Raw genomic sequence first — 26,104 nt, 5'->3', positions numbered from 1 at the left:
ATCCTTACGCTTGCCCATTTTCCCTGCTTCTAACACATCAACTTTGAGGGCAAAATGTTCACTTGCTGCCTAATATATCCCACATGCTAACAGGTGCCGTGATTGAGATAATCAGTGTTATTCAGGTCATAATGTTATGCCTGATCAGTGTATATATCAGTTTTTACAAAAAATATTAGATTGATTTCTAAAACATGTAACGTGACAGGCTGGAGTAATGCTGCTAAAAATTCAGCCTTGCCATCATAGGAATAGATAGCTAAATAGAAAACAGCTATTTTAAACTGTAATAGTACTTCACAATATTATAAAATGGTATTTTATTACTGTATTTCTCATCAAATAAATGCTATTCTAATATCAGCTAAGCAATATGGTACCACTAAATTCTGCCTCTCTTTAACAAAATTAGTCTTCTGTTACTGTACACTTTTATTTACAAGATTATTTGATTTGTGTTAATGTGTCTGTGCAGCATTTCTAAGCAGAAGCCGTTCCTGCTGTATGTGGCTCTTGCCCACATGCATGTCCCACTGTTCCATAACACCTTCTTAAACGTTACGACGCAAGATCCTTACACAGCCAGCCTCAGTGACATGGACTCCTTGGTGGGGACAATCATGCAGGCGGTCAGCACTGAGCAGCTGAAAAACACATTGATATGGTTCACTGGTGAGCTATTTTGCACATATTTCAATCAGTGTATTCAGTGGGATTGATTTTCCTGAAGAATGCAAATTTATGAAATCAATTTCTAAGGTGACAATGGCCCATGGGAGCAGAAATGCCAGTTTGCTGGGCATGTTGGACCTTTTGTTGGAAGATGGCAGACAAGCAGAGGTAACGCAGAAGCTGCCATATGAAAGTGTCTCTCGATTTACTTATTAAAAACAAATGTCTTTTTTGTTTTTGTAAGGTGTCATACCTTTAATCAAAAATAGACATTCAAATGAACGGACATACAAGAGTTTTCTGTGGGTGCAGATTTCATGCTTGTCTTCAGTTGTTTCAGATAACAAACACACTAATTGAATGATCATGTTTTATTCTGTTTTCATTCTTTTGAGCAGGTGGTGGCTCAGCCAAGAGAACCACATGGGAAGGAGGTCATAGAGTTCCCACAGTGGTCACATGGCCTAAAAAGATCAAACCCAACAGCACTAGCAGTGCCCTGCTGAGGTACTGGAAGATTATGAACATTGTGTAACATGATTTTGTTTGTTTTGACCATATGATGACTGGCTTTTAATCCTTAGTGGTCTGGATATCTTTCCAACTATCCTTTCCCTGGCTGGTGTAAAGCCACCATCGGATCGACGCTATGACGGCATTGATATAACAAACATTCTGCTCAACGACTCTGACGAAGGGCATAAGGTACAGTAAGTTTGGATGACACACTTTACAGATCAAAACAAAACTTGTGAAATTTGCTCTGACTGGCTTTTTTTAATAAGCACTTGTTCCATTATCAGAGTCTCATGCATCCAAACAGCGGCGCTGCAGGACAATTCGGGGACTTTCAAACCATCAGGCTGAAACATCACAAGGCATTTTACATCACAGGTCTTTATTTGTTGAGAAAAAAAAGAAGAAAGAGTCAATGTATTAATTAATGATTAAAAATGTAAATAAATCATGTTTTTAATTGACAAATACTTATTTTAAACTAATACATTTGTTTAAAAATGTAGTTAAATGTAAAAGTAAATAATAAACTAATAAATCACATTTTAAATTGATATATATATATATATATATATATTAAATATTTAATTTGTTTAAAAATGCTTTAATTAGAAATTATTTAATAAGTGATTTATTCATTTATTATTTACTTAAATTTTTTATTATATATATATATATATATATATATATATATATATATATATATGTTTTAAACTCTTTAAATCACGTCCATTTTTTAATTAAATACAACAGTAAAACAATAAATTAATAAGTTCAATTTTAAAATTGGTAAATGTAAAGACATTTTAAACTGCTTCATTCATTTTTAAAATGTAAATTTTAATTTTTTTTATTTGATACATTTTAAGCTCTTTGATTAATTTATATTTAAATTGTAGTTAAATGCAACTAAATAGCATTTAAATAATAAATTAACGAACATAATTTCTTTAAAATAACAATTTAAATTATTAAATCAAATTTTTTTTTTAATAAACAAGTACACATTTAAAACTGTTTAATGTGTAAAACATTACTTAAATGTAACAATAAAACCATAAATTAATAACTAATTTTGGTTGCGCCCATGTCTGAACTGCCCAGTTGCATTTTTTTATTTCTTTGGTCTGTGAAGATACTGGTATTGGTTGGTTTAGTGGTTCTGATGCTCTCCCTCAGGTGGATCAGTGGCGTGTGGCGGAGGAAGTGGACAACAGCAGCATCACGACCCCCCTCTGATATTTGACCTCTCACAGGACGAGGCAGAAGAGACCCCTCTGAACCCTGAAAGTGAAGAGTACAGATCTGTCTTGAAGGAAGTGGAGAGAGAGAGGGAGGCTCTGCTATGGGACATTGCCACAGACAGGGTATCGTCGGCTGACTACACCATGATTCCGGCTGCAGTCCCCTGCTGCCAGCCACACAACCCCGCCTGCCGATGTCACAGTCTGAAATGAGGTCAGTTGACTCAGCCTTGAACTCAGCACTGTTTGTCAGTGTGTTAGATCGCATCAACATACTGAAAGCAGTCTTTTCATACACCGAGAAGAGCATAGTTCAAAGATTGAGTGCAATTTCCCAGAAAACCACACTACTTTACTACGAAGATATGTTGATGTATAAAGTCTGCGTAACAGGAAACTATAGATGTGCAAGATGTAATACTTTTTTATACTGTTATTTTATCATAAACTAGACCAGGGGTTTTCAAAGTAGAGTCTGGGGACCCACAGGGGCCTGTAAGGTTGTCCTTTTTAACACAGTTACTGATTTTTATATTACTGTTTGTTTGTGCTTTCTAAAAACTGGTCAGAAATCATGAGATCGATCACAACACCTTTGACAGCTCGATTTTTCAGCAGTAAAAAAATAATCTTTTATAAATTAATTTTATTTTAAAGGTTTATGCATCTTACATCCATTAATTTGATCATATTAGTTGTATATAAATGTTTTTTATATAAAAGTACAGTAATAGTGACAAAGAACAGCTGGCTTTCCCTAGTTTGATATCATGTCTCCATCTTGTGGTAATACTGTTGCCATAACTGCGATTACATAACTTTAATGAATCCTTAAGAAATGAATGGTATTGTGTTTTGTTGATTACTTTGAAATATATATATATCAACTCTGTCACTTGATTGATAGAAACAAATGTATTATTATATTTCCAAGATTACTGATCAAAAACAAAAATGTATTTGAAATAAAACATGACCCACTGTATCCAATTCATGCTTTCACATAAAATAATACATTAATTTTGTATTTTAAAAATGCATCTTTTAAGACTGGAATACACTACATGACTTTTAAAATATGAACAAGCTAATGCTTGCTGACTTTGTAATAAGGGATGCATGATATATCGGCCACCATATTGGTATTTTTCCGATAAAAAAAATTTGGCCCATATATTAAAGCTGATAATTAATGGGTTATTTCCTTCAGATGTGACACTTTAGATGTGCATGGTTTTAAATTGCTTGAATTATGATTGGAATCACTTCAAAAAAGGAAAATACAGTTAAGTGCAACATGTGTAGTGCTAGTCTGTGATATAGGCTAAATAAAATTATAATGAGAACATTATAATTGTGTGCTTGTGACATGGCTTTTAATGGTGAGACTTTTATTTTTGTAATCAGGTTCTCAAAAAATATATAAAAATCTGGATTTAGATTTATTGGCCATTATATTGTTATTTTCATAGCGGTGCATCCCTACTTGTGAATAGTTCCAGAGGAAAACCCGGACATCATACACTAAACGAGTGAGGATTTCACACAACCAGACATTCAAATGATTACAAACTGAACAAACTCACGGAGAAACATGTGCCTTTGCATGATTCATTTGTTTTAAAATCACCTCAAAATATGTAACATGTTTGATATCCTCCAAATGGAAGGAATCAAACTTTGAAGCGTCTGTGACCATCATACATTCCAGTCTGGCTCTGACTTTCAGCAACTAGCATCAATTTGTGATTGAAATTCAGGGCTACAGTCATGTAGTGTATTCCAACCTTGTATTCCAAAATGCATTGGCTGCTCCTTACTTGGCCAGTAAATATACTGGTATTGGTTGGTATAGTGAATGCGCTCATGGTTCCGATGTGTTTTCTCATGGATCAGTACATTCAGTTTTATTTTAGCCACGTTTACTTTATTGGTTTGCTGTTAGTAAACATATTGGTGAATTCAAACATACATACAGTGATGAGCACCAGTACAATGTAGTCTAACCTTTCTGGTATGGTGGCTCTTTAAACGAATGAAACCACATTCCACATGACGTGAAGCCAAAAATGTTCTTACACTCTTCGCAACTAAGAAAAAATCCCGCAAAACTTCAAACTGTTAAAAATTGTAACTTAAAAATCCTTTAAAAACATAAAAATGCTATTGTGCATTCCTAGTCGTCTTACTGTGCTGATCTGCAAAAGAAATAACACCTGTGTGTGTGATAAAAATCACCTTAAGGAAATAAAGAAGTTCTCTTTCCTGTTAAATCAACATACAAGTCCCTTTTGAGTATGTTTCTGTTCCCATATTAGCATTATAGGCAGCCACTGTAACATCACAGCAGAATATAGACAAACAGCCAATGAGCAGCGTACTTACAACCTTGTGCAACATTAGTTAGGAAGAGGAAAATAAAGTACATTACCATTGCAAACAACCTGCACTGTAATTTCTTACGTATCTAGGTTTGTATGGAAATTAGTGTTTTAACCATCAATTAAGCAACTAGGAAATTAAATACCAAAGAAACCACCCCTGAAATAATAAACACTCTGAACAACCACACCGATTCTGAACAGATAGTAGGAAATTCTGTCATCATTTACTCACCCTAATGGAGTTCCAACCCTGTATGACTTTCTCTATTCGGTAGAACACAAACGAAGACATTTTGAAGGGTTTTTCAACTGGTTGTGTCTAATATACAACACTGGACAGAAAAAACGACATTTTTCCAAATATCTGGTTGTGTTTCACACAAGAAAGTCCTTCAGGTTTGGAACAACACGAGGATGAGTAAATGACAGATTTTTCAGTTTTTGGGTGAGCTTTCCCTTAAATTACCAAACGGGGAAAAAGGGAAGTGCTTTAGAAAGTGACAAGTCAGTCAAAATTGGGTTTTGAAAATGCTACAATCAGATGTCATGGGGTAATTCTTGTTAACGGTAAAGCTACAATCATACAAACACAAAAACATTTTGATTAAGAATGGTAAAATTTAAAACCAAGGTGGCATAGTGATGTATATGTTGCTTCTCTGTACAGTTCCCTTTCTCGCCCACTACCATGGATTCATAATTATTCGTGGCAAGTGAAGTTTGCTCACAATCCTGAATGGGAGAAAAGTGCATTATCTGTTTGTTCACATTGTTTGTTGGGAAAAACACAGCCTGTCAAATCATTCAGTGTATCTTCTGTAAACAGTCTGTAACCAAACACGACAACAGTGGATCAATGCAGAAAAACATGACGTGTCCCTCCCTTTACAGCTTCATTCACTCATTCAATCATTTTGAGATCACAGTAGAAGAACATCTTGCATGTTGACTGAGAAAGAGCTGGAGGAAGGACTCTTTGACCACTTCGGGTCTAGTCTATGTATCTGGTTGGTTGGTAGTGATGATATGACTGTCCATCTCCAGACATTGCATTGATTCAATCTCTATGGCTTGTAAAACAAGCGTGTTGACATCAGCAGTATTTGCATTGAGGTTGCTGACAGTCTCTGTCACGGGGGCAGTTTGTGTGCTAACTGCTTCCTCAATTCCATCATGTATCAAAATGCCACTGCCGGGCTGATGACATTTTGCATTGAGCTTGTTCACCTCACCAATATGTTCCTCATTCGCATTCATGTCCTCTTCTTGGAGAGCAGTATCTTCGCTGTAATCTTCATCACTGACTCCATTCTCTTGGACCGTATGTTCCTCTATTATCTCTTCTTTAGTATCTGGCATGTTCTCCTCACAAGCATCATGGAGTGTAACATCTACAGTTGTAGCGGCGCTTTCAAGTACCTTCTCTCTGTGATGCTCAGCATCGGCTTCCTTGACAGCACTGAGATCCAGAGTTACTTCGTTATTATGGATCCTTACTCTTGGATCTTCTTCATAAAGGTCCTTTTTAGGGGTTTGTCTCACAGTGCTGTCCTGTTCAAGTCCGGCATCTTGACCTCCCTTCTTCGCTTCATTGATATCATCGAGAGTCCTTTCCTCAATGACTCCATCTACTGAGGTAATGTCAACAACATCTTCGCCAACAGACGTTTCTTGATCAACATCTTCTTCATTGCTTGTATCTCCTTGCCGAGGCTCATCTATCTGTGGAGCAGGATGTTCACAATCGTGCCTTTGTAGATCTTTGGTGACCTTATTTGATCCAATGTTTCCACTCTCTTCCTCAGTCTCTACAGAACCAACAAGGTTCGGGTGGACTTCAACTACTAGTTTAATGCAGCTCTCTCCCTCTTGCAGCAGCTGTTCATGGCTATCAGAATCACTCAGTCTCGACTCAGAGTCTGAAATGTCTGTATGTTCATTTGGAGGTCCACTGAATGTGGCTCCTGGACTTTGTAATGAAGGGAGGTGAGGGGCAGGGCTGCAAAGAGAATAACATATAACATTAGGAGATAAGTGGTCTTAATGTTACAACATCATGTGCTTTATGCCATAGCGACCAGTTTTTACCTCTCTACAGATTCATATGAAACAGAGGTGGGCCATAATTCCTGGGCACCGTCCCCTTCCTCCTGGACCCAGCCGAGGTTGGAGGAAGCATAATTCAGAATGGCCTCTGTCACAGTGTAAGGGGTGTGACCCTGCACACAGTCCTCAATGTGCTTGACAGGAAGCTGAGTCTGCAGGAAAAGATGGAGTTGGCTATCTGACAGGCATACCGTCATGTGCAGCACCCTGTAGATGAAGAGGAAAAGCCAGAAAACTGTTTAACATTCAAATAATATTTCTGTAATGCTATTTTTATTTCTTTCATTTGTAACACCAGCAAACACTAGAAGATTTTAACTTAAAGAGCTAGACGGACTTATCCAAGAAGCTCTGAAGACCCTTTCTCCTTCTTTCAATGAAGTCATCATTAATAAACGAGAAGAGAGACTTTTTGGGAAGATCAGGAACAGGCCTGTGGGGAAATACAGAAATGCATGATCAGTAACTGGAAAATGTACAAAAGGAAAAGATTAAACTTTTTTATTTTGATGAAATAAAAAAAAAAAAGTCCCTACTACATGGCAGAATGATAACATTGCTTGCAGTACATTTAAATTAATTTTAATTTTTAATTGGCATAGTTGACTAATTATTTCCTATAAGTATATATATATATATATTTTTTGTGGCTGAGATGTATATGTAGCCATACTGCCATTTGGAAATGTTTGTGCAGAGGAACTTACACCAGACCAGTATTCTTTTGCAGCTTTTTCTTCAACCACACAAACTCGCTGTATCGCCGCCTCACACAGGATGTTTTGGCAGTGAATGCTTTACTGTTTGTCTAGTAAATGAAACCAAGTAACCAAATTCAGATTACTGATACAGTTAACATGATGCCTGACAAAAACAACTGTTAAGCAACAGAAGAATAAGAACATGTATATTAGTGCTAGACTGATACCATATTTGGCCATTTTGAGATTACGGTCTTATTAACAGATGTGTTCACTTGAGCAGTGTGTATCATATTTGCTGTGTATCATATCATATTAACAATAGAGGCTTAGAAACTCCACAACTCCACAGATAAGACAGATAATAATGAAGTGAGGACATTTGAGGATGTGAGGCTGTGATTCAATCAACACCACAACTGTAAACAATACAGGACTATCAATCAGTTGTTAAAAAAAACAAATAAATATATACATATAAAGTTTTTGTTAAGAAATTATTTATAACAATGTCATCTTAACATCTAAATCTGGGGCCAGTTGCATAAACTTGTGTCTTAAAAACTAGTTTGACCAACTAGCAGTTAACCGAGGGGTAATCAGTTTTACTTTCCCCATTCAAATTAGACTGATGTACCTTTATGGCCCGGTTTCACAGACAGGGCTTAGACTAAGCCAGGATTAGGCCTTAGTTCAATTAGGACATTTAAGTAACTTTTATAAACGTGCCCAAGAAAAAAACATTAATGGTGTGCATCTTGAGATAAAACAATGCCACGGACATATTTTAAGATTTGTCAGTGCAAGATTCTTTCAGTTAAAACAGCTCAAACATGCATTTTAGTCTAGGATTAGCTTAAGCATTGTCTGTGAAACCGGGGGTATGTGACTTAAAGTTAAGCCCAGTCTTAAAGGGAAAAAATAGATGACTAACTTTTAAGACTAGTCTAAGCAGTTTATACAACTGGCCACTGTTTTAAAGTAGAACTGGACAATGAAGTATGAAAAAGTCTTTGGAACTTTGAAAGAGTCACATTATTAGATTGTAATCTGGTAACATTATCAGAAATCCTTGAGGCAGAAATACTCACATGAAGGAAAATTTTGAAGTCCACATAAGAGTTCCACGACCCTTCGTTCTGAACACGAGGATCCTGAACTCTCACTGCAATGAATTCCTAAAGAAAAAAATATAGGAACATTTTTTAAGATCAAAACATACAGTTCTCAAACATTTTGACATTTTATACCTTTAAAAAGAAAATCCTACAGCCCATCTTCTAAGCCTCAACATCTGAATGACCCAGCCTCAATATCTTAGACCCTTGAGATCTCATTGCTTTGGGGTTTTAGTACAAGTATTCAGATCTGTCATTGAACAGAACACATCCAAACTGGAAGGAATAAGAAAGAAGATCTTACATCTGGCTCTTGACTTTTGATCATCCTACCAGAGGTAACACGGCACAATGGACATCTGTGGAAAAACAGTGAACATGAGTCATCAACCACAACAACAACAAACATCCCTACAACAAACAAGTCTATTGACTCACATGTTTTTTTCTTTGGTTTTCCATAACTCGAGGAAGGTAAATATCTTCACAAATCCATAAAGGGAGAAATCAACAGATTCCTCAGACTTATAGTCTACTCTCCCAAACATCACAAATAGTTGATTTTGAGTATCTAGGGAACAAACATCTCCTGACTCGCTCTTTTAACCCTTGAGATGAATCATCTGCCCCTCCTTTTCCTCTAACAGGCCATTTATCGTGACTATTCTTCACTTCTGTGGTCAATAATGTGATGTACCCGTGATTATATTAGCAGAACACTTTGGCATTAATGTATTGGGTTTTAACTCAATTATTTCTTGTATGTTACCTGTCACAACACTTCTAACTCTAGAGAATATTAGAAGAGGCGTCTTCGCTTCATATCGTTAAGTATGATACTTACTGTAGTAGTAGTGCTCGATTTCCAGGTTGTAATAGCTAGCGCTTTAATGATCTCGTAGATACGAACGTCAAAAAATAAAGCAAAATCATTACGTTACCGTTCTCCTTATCCGATCGTAAAACGATGTTTGGTATTCCACTTAGGTTGTATTCCATACACAGATAAAACAGATAAGATATATTAAAAACACGTCCAAAACATTATTGAGTAAGCGAGTAACGTGATCATCAGCTTCCCTTTTCTTCAGCTGTGGTGTAAACAAGCTGAGGTGAGATACTGCCATCTAGTGTTCGGGTGTTAGTCGTCTTATGAATAATTGGTCTTTTTATGATGATAAACAAACAAGTTTGAGACACAGACAATATGTACTGCTTATCATTTCCCATTAAAGTTAACTTATAGATTGGTTGGGGAAAACACCCCTTTTGCTTCTGGTAAAACGCCCCAGTGAGATTCGCTTCTCACTATCATAGTTACCATGCCATGGTCTGATCATCTGTCCATCACATCCTTTTTCCATCAAATGGAATCTAACTAGGTGGTTTAATAAAAATATTTGGGCTTTATATTGAAAAATTACCTCACGTTAGTATCAGCTAGCTAGTTAGCCAGTTAGCATCTGCTAAATAATGTTATTTTGGCTTGTCCTTTTAATTAAGCCAAAACTGCTTGTACTCTGATTTTGCTGTAAATGTTTAAAGCAAATTGCTTTTTTTCCCCAGAATGGGGGCATTTTACCCCACCTTGGTACAAATTTAATTTAAATTGTAAAAAATCTTTTTTCACACATGGTTTATAATTTATGCCATTGTCACTGAAATCTAGGATAACTATTCTAGACAAATTTAACTTTTGTTTCACGGAACACCATCCTTTGGGGCGGCATTTCCCCCTATAACCAATTTGCTGACATATTAAAATAATTTAAAATATATATATATTTTGGATAACTCTTTTTATCACTCCATAAATAAGAAAATACTGTCAACAGTAAAACAAAATATTTTCACCATGTTTTTGGGGAATAAAATGTTCTATAAACCAGGCAAATGGACATTATATCGCATTTTTTAGGACTTTAAATTTAGCACAAAAACAAGTGTGTGTTTGTGTGTACTATAATCCTGTCACATAAGAGTTCAGTCACTAGGTACAGTATGTTGCCATCCACTTTATGTGACTTTTGGGATACCAATAAAAAACCTCTGGATGGAAACGCAAAGATGCGCATAAATTCTAAAAATGTGCACAAAAAAGGTATCCCAGATAGCATGTAATTATTGAAACAATGTTGAGTCAGTGTTGATGCGACAACGCTAATTGTATTGAATTAACGTTACGAAGTGAAGTTGCTTCATCACTCTTGCACCCTCAGTTAATGTTGAAGCAATGTTGAGATTTCAACCACAAATCAATGGTAATATTAGATTCAACATTACAAAGATATGTTAGTTCAATATCACGTCTGCACCCGCATTTAATGTTGAAACAATGGTGAGATTTCAACAAAAAATCAATGATAATGCTATTTAATCAATGTTGTGAAGCGATGTTTGATGGTTGAATCAACATATGATTTATTCTTGAATCAACACTGAAATTAACAAAAAAGATCTTTGGTAATATTGTTTGATCAATGTTACAATGTGATGTTGATTCTAAGTCACTTTTGTTTAAACTGAAAGGTAATGACAACATAAAACAATATTGCCACCAAGTTAATGTTGAAACATTATTATATTTCAACTACACTTCAATGGTGCGTCAACAAATTCCTGAACATTTCAAAGTTTGGGGAAAACCTTTTAAAATAAAAATGACACCTTCCCAGCAGTTGAGTCAATTTATTATATTTAACGGTTTAACACAATCAATGACAAAAAAGATATATTAGATCTTTAAAAAAGAAAGGGGGAGAAATAGGACTAAAGCTGTTGACTATATTTGATACAAATGTCTACCTTTTATGTCATTGTCCCAATACTGCTGCCATAGTTTCAGAATATTCTTTTTGATGATTGATTTAATTTCTGACCTACTAAATAAAATCTAGATATCTACTATTTCTCGTTCTATGGCCTTTTTTGCTAATGCATCAGCCTCAATACCTCTCAACCCAATATGAGCCGGGACCCACAAAAACATGTACCTTTAAACTAGTTTGTTTAATTGAATATAATTCTTGAATTATCTCATATCTTGTCTTGTTTCTGACTTCTCCTTCAAGCTTATTAGAGCTGAACAAGAATCTGAACATATTATTGCCTTGGATATTTTAACTTCACTAATCCACCTTATTTCCATAATTATTGCAAACATCTCTCCAATATATACTGATAGACAGTCTGATATCCTGTTGTTCTTATACACTTTTACCTTTGGAATGATGAATGCAGAACCCACATGACCAGTTTTTGGATCTTTTGAAGCATCTGTAATGGGATGCATATATTCAACATATCTTGACTCCATATATTCCCTTATATTATATACTTCTGTTTCATATGGCCCTTCCTTTTGTCTTCTTTCTAATACACTTATCAACTTCTGGTTGGGGCATAACCCATAAGCGTACTGGAGATAAAGGAATTATTGGAGCATATCCAACTTCTTCCAGTCTCATATCTCTTACTTATTTCCCCACACTCCATCCAAAACTATTACATTCTTTCTTCTCATATTCCCAGTATCTTTATAGGGTGATTCTCACTCTGGCCTCTTAAATTTCCATTAATTGTTGTCATTAATTGTTGTCTTCTTATCTGCAAAGGCATTTCACCCATCTCTACTTGAAGAGCAGAAACTGGAGAAGTTATGCACTGCAACAAATTCTTAGTGCTTGAGAATGAATTCTTTCTTATTAAATGTGTTTTATTTGCAGAACCATATACTATACTATGTAAAAAAAAAATTTAAGTAAAATATCCAAAAACCACTAGGCCAGTGTTAAATATTTTGTTCAGTTGAGAACTTACAATATCCCTAATGTTTCCAACTATTTGTAAATTGTGAGAAAATTGCTATTTTAACCAAGGAACCGGGACGTGTGAGGGAGTTGCCTGTCGATTGCGTCATATGTTACCCTCGGTTTCCGGTTTTATTTTGCAGAAATGCTTTACTCTTACTACAGTGTGCAACCAAGGGGGTAATCCAGCACCCGGAAAGCGTACCTTCCATAGGGGCAGCCATTGCTAACCAAGCCATCACCTGCTGTTAGCATTCCATTGACTCCCATTCATTTTGTCGTAACTTTGACCGCGAATAACTTTACATCTGGGGCGTTTAGAGACTCCATTTGTCCATTGTTTATTTCTAAACAAACACGACAATGTATAAAAGGCTCCATTACCTTGTATCCTTTACCTTACCTTATTTAATCTTCTAAAGATACTATTGGATCCAAAGTCCCTCTACCGCACCTAAACCCACTTTTATAAGGAGAAAACCGTGTTTTCTCTCTAATGATGAAGCATCAATTAAACTACTGAGAAGTGCACATGCAAACCCAAAATGGGCGTTTACCAATCAGTGGCCAATTTCAAACTACAATGGATGTTTTTCAACCATGTTTCATCAGGCTTGCTAAAATAATGAAGGCCCACCCCTAAACCAAGCCCCCAGTGGATTAGAGCAATTCGGGTAAAGCGGTTGAAAATGCCCATCGTGGTTTGAAAATGCCCCACTGATTGAGAAACGCCCACTAGTGTTCTGTAGAGATACACACCTGCATGATCTTGTGCTCATCAACTACAAATTCCTTTTAGTCCAATCTAACAGTCACTATCTCCACCCATGTGTGCTGTTCATCACAATTTCAATGCTGATCCAACATACTGTAAACATTGAAATTTCAATCTCAACCAAAATTATGATTTGGATTGTATCAATGTCACCCTGCTATCTGGGATGTGCTCAATTTAGCCTACTTTTTTTTTATCCGATAAGAAGACATGCGCATAAACAACAATGGAATCACATTTACCACATAAATCCCTCGATGCCAAACAAAAACTCATGTGACTTTGCCTTAACAAAGGAAATGATTGATAACTGGACTGGAATCATCATAAGGGGTTGGTTGTAACATTTTAATGAACCGTTTCAACTATCCCCACCCCAAGCAGCAATAACATAGCTAACTGTTTTGACATCAGATTGAACTAGAGAAATGGCGACTTTAGGTTATGTAAGTCAAGTAGTTGTGTCTACAATACAATAAACACTAGGCAAAAAATAAAATGCTTATTTTGACTCAAGGTTGCAGAAATGTATATGGTATTATACAATCACTATCTTATAATATTATGATATTGATGGTGTTTTCAGCGCATCAGAGTCATGAAATAGTCTCTGATGTCAGTGATGATGAAGGATTCATTCTACATGGCGTCTCAGTGGAGTGTTGATCGTAAGAACTTTATCCTCTGTAATCTTCTTTAGCTTCTGTTGCATGCAGGTGGGGATGTCATATGGAGTTGCTGAGGCACACAGGGACGATGAGATATTTATTTCATTTGATAGCTACTTTGAGCGTGTATTCTGGCTGGTGAGTTTCTGACATTAACAACATAGTGGATCATTTGTATAAATTATATAGTACTGCCAAAATGTTGATATTTGTTCTTTTTCAACAAAAGAAATGGAGGACGCAGAGGTCCGACAGCAGAAGCTGGACAATCAGGTAAGTGTCTCAGAACGTAGTATCTTTTGACATTGCTGTCATGCTTAAAGGAACACTCCACTTTTTTTGAAAATAGGCTCATTTTCCAACTCCCCTAGAGTTAAACAGTTGAGTTTTACTGTTTTTGAATCCATTCAGCCGATCTCCGGGTCTGGCGGTAGCACTTTTAACATAGCTTGGCATAGATCATTGAATCTTATTAGACCGTTAGCATCTCGCTCTCATTCCTGCGTAATAATCATGGCGTATCATGGGTGCAGCGGCGCAATGATATTACGTAGCACCTGAAAATAGTCCCCAGCACGCTCTCTGTGCAAGCAGGTTGTCATGTTGGTTATGTTGACGGAAGTTAGCCTATTTTCAGACGCTGCTTAATATCATTGCGCCTGCTGCACCCATGGTACGGCAGCAAAATTCCTTGATTATTACGCAGGAATGAGAGTATAGTTCATAGCCATATCGGCCTTGAATATCTAGAGTCTATTGAAACTCTTTGAGCGAGATGCTAACGGTCTAATCAGATTCAATTATCTATGCTAAGCTATGCTAAAAGTGCAACCACCAGACCCAGGTATCGGCTGAATGGATTTGAAAACGGTAAAACTCAACTGTTTAACTCTCTGGGAGTTGGACAATGAGCCTATAAATGAGTGTTCCTTTAATGTTACGCTTAAATTAGTTCTCCAAATCTAGAGCTAAATAATGGAAACGAATACAAACACTATTTTTTTACTCTGAGCCACATATGAGTTCATACACAGAACCACATAATACATTATGAAACTATTTTTACTTCATTATGTTTTGAGGATATGTATTTATTCTATAGTAATAGCATTGCTGGGTAGATGATCTATAATAAATAACTGGATGTTTAACAGCAGTTTTTATCATGTCCACTCTCATAGCGTTCGCTTTTAATCAAGAAACAACAAAGAAGAAGGGCAGATGCCCGGATGGTCACAGCGAATCATGACATTCGTCCCAAAACACGCAAACAGAAGGCTGAGACTGATGATACAGCTTTATTGATAAGCCAGTCTCAGAGCAACACTTCCCTCAATGGTTCGTACACACTTACACTATATGATATCACTGTTAACATATATTTGTTTAGTAGTAATTATTTTCATTTTGTAGAGCTTTACAGAACATTCAGCAATTTTCTGTCTTTTTCTTGCCAGACACACAACCAGAGCAGATTTATGAAAACACAGTGGAAGAAATTTGTTTAGGAGAATTGGACATTTCATCCAGGACAGAAGAGGTATTAAAAGAGGCACCTCATTCTGTTCCGGTCATCCCTAAGAAAATTAATCTAGAGATCAGCCCGCAGCACAGCGCTAAATGCACTTTAGACACAGAGAGCCAAGCAGATGGACAGAAAACTAAGAAGAAGGCTGTGAAAAAGGGGCAAACAAAATGTAAGTGTTTTCACTATTTTCAATTGTCCTTTTTATATCTGCCTTATTGTGATGTGTATTGAACCTTGTTTCCACCACAGAATAAAAAGTAAAAAGGTAATTGCATCTTTTTAATCTCACAATTCTGACTTTTTTCTTGCAATTGTGAGACATAAACTAAAGTCTGAATTGCGAACTATTCATTGATTTTATATCTCGCAACTCTGACTTGAAAGATATAAAGTTAAGTCTGAATTGTGAGATAAAAACTCAGCTCAATAACTCATATAAACAAACTCTGCGATAAAATGTCAGAATTGTAAGCTACTTTGCTTTACTTTTTCTTAGAATTCTGACTTAATGTTCAATTCACATTTATTTGTATAGCGCTTTTCACAAAACATATTGTTTCAAAGCAACTTTACAGAAATCGCATGTTTTTACATTACAATTTAGAGTAATTAGTTATCAGAGGTGACTGTGTCCAAGTAATACAAATCATGCAGTTAGCTAACATGTATTCATTTAGACAGAAAAAATTAGCAATTATTACAAGTTGTGATTGTAATGATTACATTTAATGGTGCAACAGATCACAAAACTCTTTGGTTTGGATCATATTACGGTTTTTGGGTCACGGATGGGATCATTTTCCGGATACACAAATTACAAGCATAAATACAGAATATATTATTCAATATAACAAAGTTAAAGTAAGGTCTAACAGTAATATTCAGGTATGTAGTCATTAAAATGTAAAATAACATAGTGTTGGCTGTTTAAATTAAATATACATTAATCTTTGTTAAAGCTGTGTTTTATTGTTTGTTTAACATTCATTTATAGGCTGCTGTCACTTTAAGTCCTAATGCGCGGATCCAATATAATGATACACATTTGATGTTTTTCTCAACTGTTCATCTAAAAATGACATTTTTGTCATTAATTACTCACCTTCATGTCCAAACCCCTAAAATACTTAAAAATAATCGTAGCACAAATTAAGATATTTTGGATGAAATTAGTAGTGGGAAGTTCGAATCATTTTACTGACTCTGATCTTTGAATCTCGTTCAGCAAAAATAATTAATCTTTTTTTCAAGTCATTTCGTTCATTTCAGCAGAATCTAATTAAAATGTTAGGCTACATATTACATTTTCCAACACATTTAGTACTTTGAAATAAAAAATAAACTATAAGTCATGGCCAACTTTGAGAAAGAAATGATTAATGAATTGCTTAGGTTGTGTAAGGCCGCTGAATTCGCTCCAAGGATCGGTAGCGAACCGCGGTGAATCCTCGGCCCATCTTTGCTCCTAAAGGATTCGACCTTTCTTGGATGCTGCTTTTGTACCAAATCATAATTACAATCACCTGTTGACATCACCTGTTTCAAATCACATCATTATTTAACCATTTTACCTCAATACTAGCCCTAAATTGCTCCTGTCCCAACTTTTTTTGAAATGTGTTGCAGGTCTGAATGACAGGAAAGGATGCATATTTACAAATGACATGAAGTTGACCAGACAAAACATGAAATATTTTGTGTTCATATTGTCTGCAATGAAATACAAGTCAAAGTAAATTTAGAAATCACTTCTTTTTTTTATTATTTGCGTTTTCCATACTGTCCCAACTTTTTCTGATTTGGGGTTGTAAAACTTATATATCTTTAATCTGACTCCATTTATCACAATGTCGAATTTAGGATAGAATGCAAATTGGTTGTTTGGTCATTATATTTAATAGTTAGTTACACATTTAATAATTCCGTTTTAACCTTTTGTTGCAGCTCCGTTCTGGAGATAGTTAATAATTACAGAGTAATTCAGAAAGGATCAAAATGTAACAATTTTATTAACAGTCAGGTAAATGTATAATGCCGATTACATAATCAATTCAAAGATAATTCGTACACAACATCAAATACTCTGTAGTAGCAAAGAATAAGATATCGATACCTGACTTCTGAATATTACGCAACGCAGAGTGTCGAGACACTCCACGTTACGGGCCAACTCTATTACAGTATGGGCCCTGAACTCATTGCTGCATCGCTTTAAATAACTCAGACCAGACCAAAAACTGTTTCAAATGGAAATACATGAAAACAAAGGGAATTTAAATTGAGTCGAATTCCCATTTGGCTTGTTTGAAAGGAAAACAAATGGCTCCAACAGCCAAACCCACCATCATAAGTAAAGTACCTCTAAGCTCTAAAAACTCTTATTAACTTCTTGTATATTTCTGTGATTATGAGATTTTTGTACCATTCACACTGAGACATTTCAAACGATACCAAACAGATATGATACTGTATAGTGAAAATTGACATTAAATCCAATAGATTTTGGGTATATTTCAGTGATCTCCCAGGAGAGGGGATCAGGAGTTTGGGGGAAGTTTCAGGAACATGTAAATTAGAGCCATGCTCAGTTGATTCACTCAGTGGGACGTTGTCTCAGATGAGAGTGATAATTGTATGAGTGGATTCAGATATTAATCTCTTTTATTTTTTCAGACAGTCTTTGTTCCTCACCCAGACAATCTGGCCTTGTTCTTTACATTCCTACACTTGCTTCAGGCTATGTATGCAGTCTGTAAGTTCACCTCACCTCCCGATCCAAATCGTTCTTTCTTTTGTCACTTCACATTTAATCACGTCTGTTCCCTGGAAAGGTAAGTTCACCTCTCGTGTCTTCGGGTTTGAGCTGTTAGTTCCGTCATCATGTCTGATCTGGGGCATGACAGCCTCATATGCAATACATGCGTCCGGAAACAGAATTGGTTAGTTCACCTCTCGAGTCTTCGGGTTTGAGTCATTCGTTCAAGTCCCCATAGGCTGAATGCAGAAACAGATTAGTTCATCTCTCGAGTCTTCGGGTACGAGTCTCATTCTTTTGTCACGTGACCGCTTCCCGGTTCAGTGTCTCGCAACATATACAACATTACAGTCGTATTATTGACTGCATGTTGTAATATATTCATTATTATAAAATCATCAGAAGATATGTGCAATAAACTTTTATGTTATGCCTATCCATTCTGATCAACCCAATGTGTCCAGTCTTCATAGGAAAATCAATTATTATACTAGCTAAAAAACTAGACTAAACAAAAAAAAAAACTATGCACTTGTTTGTAAGGAAGGTTGTGAATTAACTAATTTCTGTATCCAACATGGCTGTAACATCATGTGACAAAAGAACGAGATTCGTACCAGAAGACTCGAGAGATGAACTAATCTTTTCTTTACGGTGACTGCATAGCCTTGCCTATGGGGCTGGGACTTGATGAACAAATGACTCGAACCCGAAGACTTGAGAGGTGAACTAATCAATTCTGTTTCTTGTACAGAACATATGGGATGTTGCACATACGTGGTCAACACAAAATGAACGTATCACTCTCTGAGACAACTCGTTGTTCTCGAGTAATATTAAAGATTCATTCAAAATGAATGACATATCACTAGATGAAATCCAAGAGTTTTCTGACCCCGATAGGCTGCAGTGTTATTACTAATTTCAAGGCCCAGAAAGGTAGTAAATACATTGTTAAAATAGTCCATGTGACTACAGTGGTTCAACCGTAGTGTTATGAAGTGACAAGAATACTTTTTGTGTGCAAAACAAAACAACAACTACAACTTTATTCAACAATTTCTTCTCTAGAATGTCAGTCTCCTACGCTGTTCACATTGTACAGTGCAGGGCTTCCAGGTTTTACGTCAGAAATGTGTTCACGTGAACAGCGTCGGCCAATAGTTAGCCGGAGTTCTGACGTAGAACCCGGAAGTGCTGCCAGTGTTTACTATGTGAACAGCGTAAGAGAAGAAATCGTTGGCTAAAGTCGTTATTTTTGTTGTTGTTTTGTTGCACGTCGCTTCATAACACTACGGTTGAACCACTGTAGTCACATCGACTATTTTGAAGATGTCTTTACTACCTTTCTGGGCCTGGAAAGTGGTAATAACATTGCAGTCTATCGGGGGTCAGAAAGCTCTCGATTTTGATTTCATCAAAAATATCTTCATTTGTGATCAGAAGATGAATGAAGGACTTAATGAAATGATAGTGAGTAATGATTGACAGAATTTTTCAGTCAACTAACCCTTTAAGACACAATCGACTGCCAAGATGGGTATTTTAGCATAATTTTGAGTGTATGTAAGCAAGGAGATGCGAAAGAGGAATCGGGAACTCGCAATTTTATGTCAGTTCTTTGTAAATTTATGTAAATTATTTGTGAAAAAAAAGTCAGAATTGTGAGATAAAAAGTTAATTACCTTTATTTATTTATTATAGAAATTATTGCAATTACATTTTTTTTTTTAAATCCCTGACGAAAACAAGCTTCCATAGATCTGTCTTTACTATTTGTTTAATTGCACATTCTAGTACTTGAACCAAAACCTGCATTAGAGGCCAAGGAAAATGAAGAGAAAGAGAAAAAAACAGTGAAGAAGAAGGATAAGACGATCGAATCTAAGGAGAAAGTGCTGACGGGGGAACAGTCTTGTAAGTGTACCGGAGATGTGTCTCTATTGTTAGGGATGACACAAGTTAAAGGCCATTTCCTGTAGCACAGGCCAGTGCCTCATCCATAAAAAAAACCTGACATTGTTTTTGATAACATTCCAACTTGTGGTATTTTTCAGCAATTCAGACGGATTCAGTGGTGGAATTCAACATTAATGAAGAGAGAAAACCTGAATCAGAGAGCGAGGATGAAAGAAAAGACTGGACAAAGAGCCCCGTCCCTCCCACACCAAAGAAACAACAACAGCTGAAGCCAAGTAAAAAAAAGAAGCTCAAAATAAATGATATTGGTCTTCATATTAACCTTTTTGGTTAGAGATGGTTTCCTTTGATTAGGCCTGTTTGGTGATGTTAGTTTTCTGTCATTGTAGCAAGATGTCATCTCAGTGATAGCGAGGAAGAAAAACAGGACGATAAAGAGGACAAGAAGAGCGAAGCTAAAAAAACATCAAAGAAGTCTAAAAAAGGAGCAAAAAATAATCACGATATTGCTTCTTTAAACTCCAACTATAAGGAGCCTTCCTCTGACAGTGACTCTCTGGACATGGGAAAGGTAATATTTAGTTATATATAGTCAAGAAAAGAAAAAAACAAGAAACAAACAATATAGTATTGTTTTTCTTTCTTGTCCAGTCCTCTCCTATGTCTTTGGAGGATCTGGAACAGTTTGCCATGCGTCCTGCTCCAAGAGATGTGACTATTCAGTGCAGGATCACCAGAGACAGGAGGGGAATGGAAAAAGGGATGTATCCCACATATTATCTCCACATGGAAAAGGAGGACGGGAAAAGGGTGAGCAGGAGTGTGACTGAACATTTTGAAAAACTATCATTTTTTTAATCTCTTGATACATAATTACAGGGAGTGTAGAATTATTAGGCACGTTGATTTTCTGATCATATTTTTTTTCCAGGCACATTTGACCAATTCCAAACCACAGTAATCCTAATAACTACTATTGATTTAGTATTTAATAATGTATAAGTGATATATAATTGTTCATGAAGGCTGGAAATGAAAATCACCTTATATTCAGGTGTGCAGAATTATTAGGCATGTTTTCTTTTACAGATAAATTGAGCCAAAAAAGAGATTTAACTCAGACTGAAAAGTCAAAAAGTATTAAATGCCCATGAGAAGGATGCAATACTAATGCAATACTAGACATTGCAGTTAAGGCGTGACCATTGGACAGTGAAATGCTCGTTGGGTCAGCAGGATCAGACAAAAACATGTGGCGGAGAAAAGACACCTGTTAACTGCAAAGGAATTAAGAATTAAGGTGAAGAATTAAGGGTGAAATCATCAGGAACCCTTTAGTCTCCAGCGCCACCATTTTCCAAAGCTGCAACCTACCTGGAGTCTCCAGAAGTGCAAGGTGTCAGGATCTCAGAGACTTCAGTTATGAAAAGAATCCTAAAAAATGACCCCCACTAAATAAGAATCACAAGCTGAAGTGATGTAAAATACATGAAGCCTGCTTTTTTATAGGCTTTATAGGTTTTATAGGTTGAGAGTGACTCTTGAAGGACCAGCACCACATCCTCTAGTACCACTGTTTGAAGAATTCATCTGCCAGAATCTGGCAGTACGTTTTGGGAGTTCATTTTAGTCCATCCTGAAGTCCGTTTTGCAGAGATGGACTAAAAATGAACTCCCAAAACGTACTGCCAGATTCTGGAAGATGAATTCTTCAAACAGTGGTACTAGAGGATGTGGTGCTGGTCCTTCAAGAGTCACTCTCAACCTATCTGTCCATAAAGCCTATAAAAAAACCTTCTTCATGTATTTTACAACACTTCAGCTTGTGATTCTTATCTAGTGGGGGTCATTTTTTAGGATTCTTTACCTAACTGAAGTCTCTGAGATCCTGACACCTTGCACTTCTGGAGACTCCAGGTAGGTTGCAGCTTTGGAAAATGGTGGCGCTGGAGACTAAAGGGTTCCTGATGGTTTCACCCTTAATTCTTCACCTTAATTCTTAATTCTTTTGCAGTTAATAGGTGTCTTTTCTTCACCACCTGTTTTTGTCAGATCCTGCTGACCCAACGAGCATTTCACTGTCCAATGGTCACGCCTTAACTGCAATGTCTAGTATTGCATTAGTATTGCATCCTTCTCATGGGCATTTAATACTTTTTGACTTTTCAGTCTGAGTTAAATCTCTTTTTTGGCTCAATTTATCTGTAAAAGAAAACATGCCTAATAATTCTGCACACCTGAATATAAGGTGATTTTCATTTCCAGCCTTCATGAACAATTATATATCACTTATACATTATTAAATACTAAATCAATAGTAGTTATTAGGATTACTGTGGTTTGGAATTGGTCAAATGTGCCTGGAAAAAAAATATGATCAGAAAATCAACGTGCCTAATAATTCTGCACTCCCTGTATTCTCTTGTCCAATGTTTCGGATGGGCAGGTCTTTCTGATGGCTGGCAGGAAAAGAAAGAAGTGTAAAACTTCAAATTATTTGATATCAATCGATCCTACTGATTTATCTAGAGACACTGACAGCTACATAGGCAAACTAAGGTGAGTGCCATAAAGTGTCTAAAGTTATAATTAATACTTTTATTGTTTGTAATTCTGCCTATGCAAAAATATATGATTTGTCTCCTCAGGTCAAATGTCTTGGGGACTAAATTCACTGTGTTTGATAATGGCGAGAATCCAGAAAGGAAACAATTCATCAAAGAAACGGATATACTGCGACAAGAGCTAGCAGCAATTTATTATGTAAGATGCTAATTGTGCATTAGATGTCTAAAGTAGGTTTTTTTTTTTTTTTATTGTGATTGCAAAAAAGCTTTTTCTTTACCGTCACACAGGAGAAAAATGTTCTGGGTTTCAAAGGTCCCAGGAAAATGACAGTAATCATTCCTGGTATGCACGAGAATGATGAAAGAGTCGTTATTCGACCAAAAAGTGTGAGTATTTTATTGTGGATTCTAGTTTCCATTTTTTTTGTTGATCATTTGGAGCAATATTATATTTATTTTGGACATACACTACCATTGAAAAGTTTGGGGTTGGTAAGATTTTTTAATATATATTTTTGAAAGACTTGCGCTCACCAAGGCTGTATTTATTTGATCAAAAATACAGTAAAAATAGTAATATTGTGAATTTAAATAACTATTTTCTATTTTACATACACTGCTGTTCAAAAGATTTTTATCTGTAAGATTTTTTATGTTTTTTAGAAGAAGTCTCTTATGCTCACCAAGGCTGCATTTATTTGATTAAAAATACAAAAAAACAGTAATGTTGTGAAATTAAAATGTAAAATAACAGTTGTTTTATTTGAATCTATTTTAAAAAGTAATTTATTTCTGTGATTTTCTGCATCATTACTCCAGTCTTCAGTGTCACATGATCCTTCAGAAATCATTGAGTTGATCAAAAGTGACAGTAAGACATTTATAATGTTACAAAACATTCTATTTAAAATAAATGCTGTTTTTTTTTACTTTCTATTCATCAAAGAATCCTGAAAAAAAAGTTTGACACAACTGTTTTCAACATTGATAATAATCATAAATGTTTCTTGAGCAGCAAATCATCATATTAGAATGATTTCTGAAGGGTCATGATGAGACACTGAAGACTGGAGTAAAGATACTGAAAATTCAGCTTCGCCATCACAGAAATAAATTACTTTTTAAAATATATTCAAATAGAAAACAAAGTTTTTTGTTTAATAAAATAAATGCAGCCTTGGTGAGCATAAGAGGCATCTTCTAAAAACATAAAAAATCTTACTGATCAAAAACTTTTGAATGGCAGTGTATATATATGGCTTGGAGATATTTCTTACACTTCACTCAGATAAAGAATATAAAATACATAATGTGTTTGATTCATTGATTAAAACAACTGTCAAACGTGTATATATTAATAAGGAACTCTGAACATATGAATCTCTTCCGCATGTCCCAGGAGCTGGAGTCTCTGCTCACCCGATACGAGAATGGTAACAAAGAGAATCTTGTCACCCTTGTAAATAAATCACCCAGCTGGAATGAGCAAACTCAGTCGTATGTGCTCAATTTCCATGGCAGAGTTACTCAGGCATCTGTGAAAAACTTTCAGATTGTCCATCCAGATAATGGTGAGAAGTTATCCTTTTTCTCATTTTGTATATTAGTTGCTACACACTAAAAAATTAAGGTTCTTTATCAACCACAGTGGCTCCATGAATAACTTTTAACATCTATGGAACCTTTCCAAAAATTTGCCTCAGTTCAGGTTATTAAAATGTGTTTTTTTTTTTTTTTTTTTTTCTCACTGAAATGTTCTTTGGGGATCCAAAAATAGTTATTTTTACCCTTTATTTTTAAGAGCGTATCAAATAATATATGACACTATTACAATTTTCAATACTAATCCTTATCAATGAATATCCCTCTCCAGAGGACTACATCGTGATGCAGTTTGGTCGGGTAGCAGAAGATGTGTTTTCCATGGACTACAGCTTTCCCATGTGTGCCCTACAGGCATTTGCCATCACTCTGTCCTCCTTTGATGGCAAACTGGCCTGTGAATGAGCTTCATCCATCTGTATTTCTGTTCTTTTAAAAAGGGAAACTTTGCAGTACTCTAGGATATTAAATGTTCTCGCAGTCAGAAATTAAAGAACTTTAGATCTTCTCTATTATCTGCAAATTACGATGTACAGTAGAAACGTGATTTTCTTTACTAATTATTCATGAATATACGGGAGAGCGGGGGACAACCTAACACTTTCTGACTTTCTCAGTTTCTGTAAATCCACTTGGTGTTCAGAGTATTTATTTTTCCCATATTAATTTTGCACGTCTAGTACAATTATGGGGTTTTGTTTCTTTAATACAGTGTATACTTTTTTCTTGATTTAACCCGAATGAATGGAAGTAAAATGTGACAACATGCCCCATAGATGGGGTACATTGTAACGTGAGGAGCACAATGTAAAATGACAGCTTAAAATGTAATCTGATCTAATAAAAAATGTATACAAGACAAACTAAAATATTTTGTCAATAAAATACAATTATTAACTTTTTCAAATAAAATAATGGCATTTTTTACTAATTAAAAATAAACACATTTTTGAGTAGACAACAAACACGCAAAACACAGCTATGCATCATAGGTCAAAAATCATAATAATGAACAATTTCTGAACATTGCCTCTCAGTCATTATTCACCTTTTCTCATCGTTTCTCAATAGAATTCATAAAAGTATAGAATAGCGTATTTCTAATAAGGGCTCATTGTAACACTGTTACAACATGCCCCATCTGCGCAACTGGGATTAAACCCCGGCTTGTGTCTTCTGCTAGTTAGATCAGCATTACAGAACTATCTCAACTGTTAAATAACAGATATAAGATTAAAATAATATCAGATTTGTCTAATTTTAAATAAGCACAAAAAATAAAAGAGAGGAAAAATTAATACCGGTAAGTAGAAAATGTACTTTTGCTATGGTTAAATAAATGTTCAGTGATATCTTCCAAAGATTTTTTACGTTTGGTGCATTTTTTCTCTATATAGCATTGATATGGCAACTAGTAAATACACCAAATTTCGTCATCCTGGCATTTGTGGAAAGTTTTAAAACGTGTTACAACTTGTGCCCCGCTCACCCCTACAATTAGTACGGTGAAATTATTCCATCTTTAAATGCTAAATTTAAGTCTTATTTCCAAGACTGTTTAAGCAAATAATTTGAACTGATATTTTCCTTCCTTGTTTCTTTGTTTACATGAAAACGAAAGCTTGACATTCCTTGTTAAATAAAGACTATTGTTAATATTATGCGTAGGCTACTCTTCGTAAGGTTACATTGACTTCTTTTGTCCGTCTTACAGGCCTACATTATGCTTTTACGTTCTT

General features: G+C 35.6%; 3 protein-coding genes across 7 annotated transcripts in view; 2 read left to right on the top strand and 1 right to left on the bottom strand.

Moving 5' to 3' along the window:
* arsg (arylsulfatase G) overlaps nt 1-4,869 on the top strand; it is a 13,016-nt gene extending 8,147 nt beyond the window's left edge. Inside the window, exons 7-12 of one of the 2 annotated variants that reach the window (XM_079845768.1) lie at nt 476-672; nt 760-840; nt 1,071-1,179; nt 1,257-1,377; nt 1,476-1,566; nt 2,368-4,869. In XM_079845768.1, coding sequence (XP_079701894.1) covers nt 476-672; nt 760-840; nt 1,071-1,179; nt 1,257-1,377; nt 1,476-1,566; nt 2,368-2,645 — 877 coding nt within the window. In that variant the 3' untranslated portion in view covers nt 2,646-4,869. The remainder of the gene's footprint in view (nt 1-475; nt 673-759; nt 841-1,070; nt 1,180-1,256; nt 1,378-1,475; nt 1,567-2,367) is intronic. The other variant, XM_079845769.1, reaches the window with a different exon arrangement.
* On the top strand, nt 2,368-26,025 carry LOC307143930 (protein king tubby). Its single transcript, XM_079845764.1, has 14 exons — nt 2,368-2,646; nt 14,042-14,131; nt 14,223-14,266; nt 15,175-15,331; nt 15,451-15,690; nt 20,074-20,193; nt 20,334-20,471; nt 20,586-20,767; nt 20,848-21,006; nt 22,643-22,755; nt 22,845-22,959; nt 23,052-23,150; nt 24,163-24,334; nt 24,637-26,025. Exons 3-14 carry the CDS (start codon nt 14,225-14,227, stop codon nt 24,768-24,770), a joined length of 1,671 nt encoding a protein of 556 aa, XP_079701890.1. The 5' UTR covers nt 2,368-2,646; nt 14,042-14,131; nt 14,223-14,224; the 3' UTR covers nt 24,771-26,025.
* snx11 (sorting nexin 11) lies at nt 4,347-9,845 on the bottom strand. 4 transcript variants are annotated; one of them, XM_079845762.1, is made up of 7 exons: nt 9,586-9,845; nt 9,046-9,100; nt 8,715-8,801; nt 7,630-7,730; nt 7,260-7,355; nt 6,905-7,129; nt 4,347-6,815 (listed from the first exon to the last, which is right to left on the bottom strand). In XM_079845762.1, exons 2-7 carry the CDS (start codon nt 9,067-9,069, stop codon nt 5,813-5,815), a joined length of 1,536 nt encoding a protein of 511 aa, XP_079701888.1. In that variant the 5' UTR covers nt 9,070-9,100; nt 9,586-9,845; the 3' UTR covers nt 4,347-5,812. The 4 variants fall into 4 exon arrangements, with proteins under 4 accessions (XP_079701888.1, XP_079701887.1, XP_079701889.1 ...); XM_079845761.1 differs by having other exon boundaries at nt 8,874-9,100; nt 9,586-9,841; XM_079845763.1 differs by having other exon boundaries at nt 9,683-9,839.
* Nucleotides 26,026-26,104: the final 79 nt, after the last annotated feature.

This window comes from Gobio gobio (genome assembly GCF_949357685.1).
Source record: "Gobio gobio genome assembly, chromosome: 20".
NCBI classification, from domain to species: domain Eukaryota; kingdom Metazoa; phylum Chordata; class Actinopteri; order Cypriniformes; family Gobionidae; genus Gobio; species Gobio gobio.
The sequence above is the reverse complement of the archived record's forward strand: the minus strand, read 5'-3'. Positions and strand labels throughout refer to the sequence as shown.

Excerpts from the sequence above, each read along its gene's own strand:
- snx11 (XM_079845760.1), bottom strand. The coding sequence starts at position 9,289 with ATGTTTGGGAGAGTAGACTATAAGTCTGAGGAATCTGTTGATTTCTCC. Across the intron at positions 9,101-9,179 it reads AAAACCAAAGAAAAAAACAT|ATGTCCATTGTGCCGTGTTA; the intron begins GTGAGTCAATAG and ends GTTTTTCCACAG. Across the intron at positions 8,802-9,045 it reads TCAAAAGTCAAGAGCCAGAT|GAATTCATTGCAGTGAGAGT; the intron begins GTAAGATCTTCT and ends TTTTTTCTTTAG.
- LOC307143930 (XM_079845764.1), top strand. The coding sequence starts at position 14,225 with ATGGAGGACGCAGAGGTCCGACAGCAGAAGCTGGACAATCAG. Across the intron at positions 15,691-20,073 it reads GAAAAAGGGGCAAACAAAAT|TACTTGAACCAAAACCTGCA; the intron begins GTAAGTGTTTTC and ends TGCACATTCTAG. Across the intron at positions 23,151-24,162 it reads TCGTTATTCGACCAAAAAGT|GAGCTGGAGTCTCTGCTCAC; the intron begins GTGAGTATTTTA and ends CGCATGTCCCAG.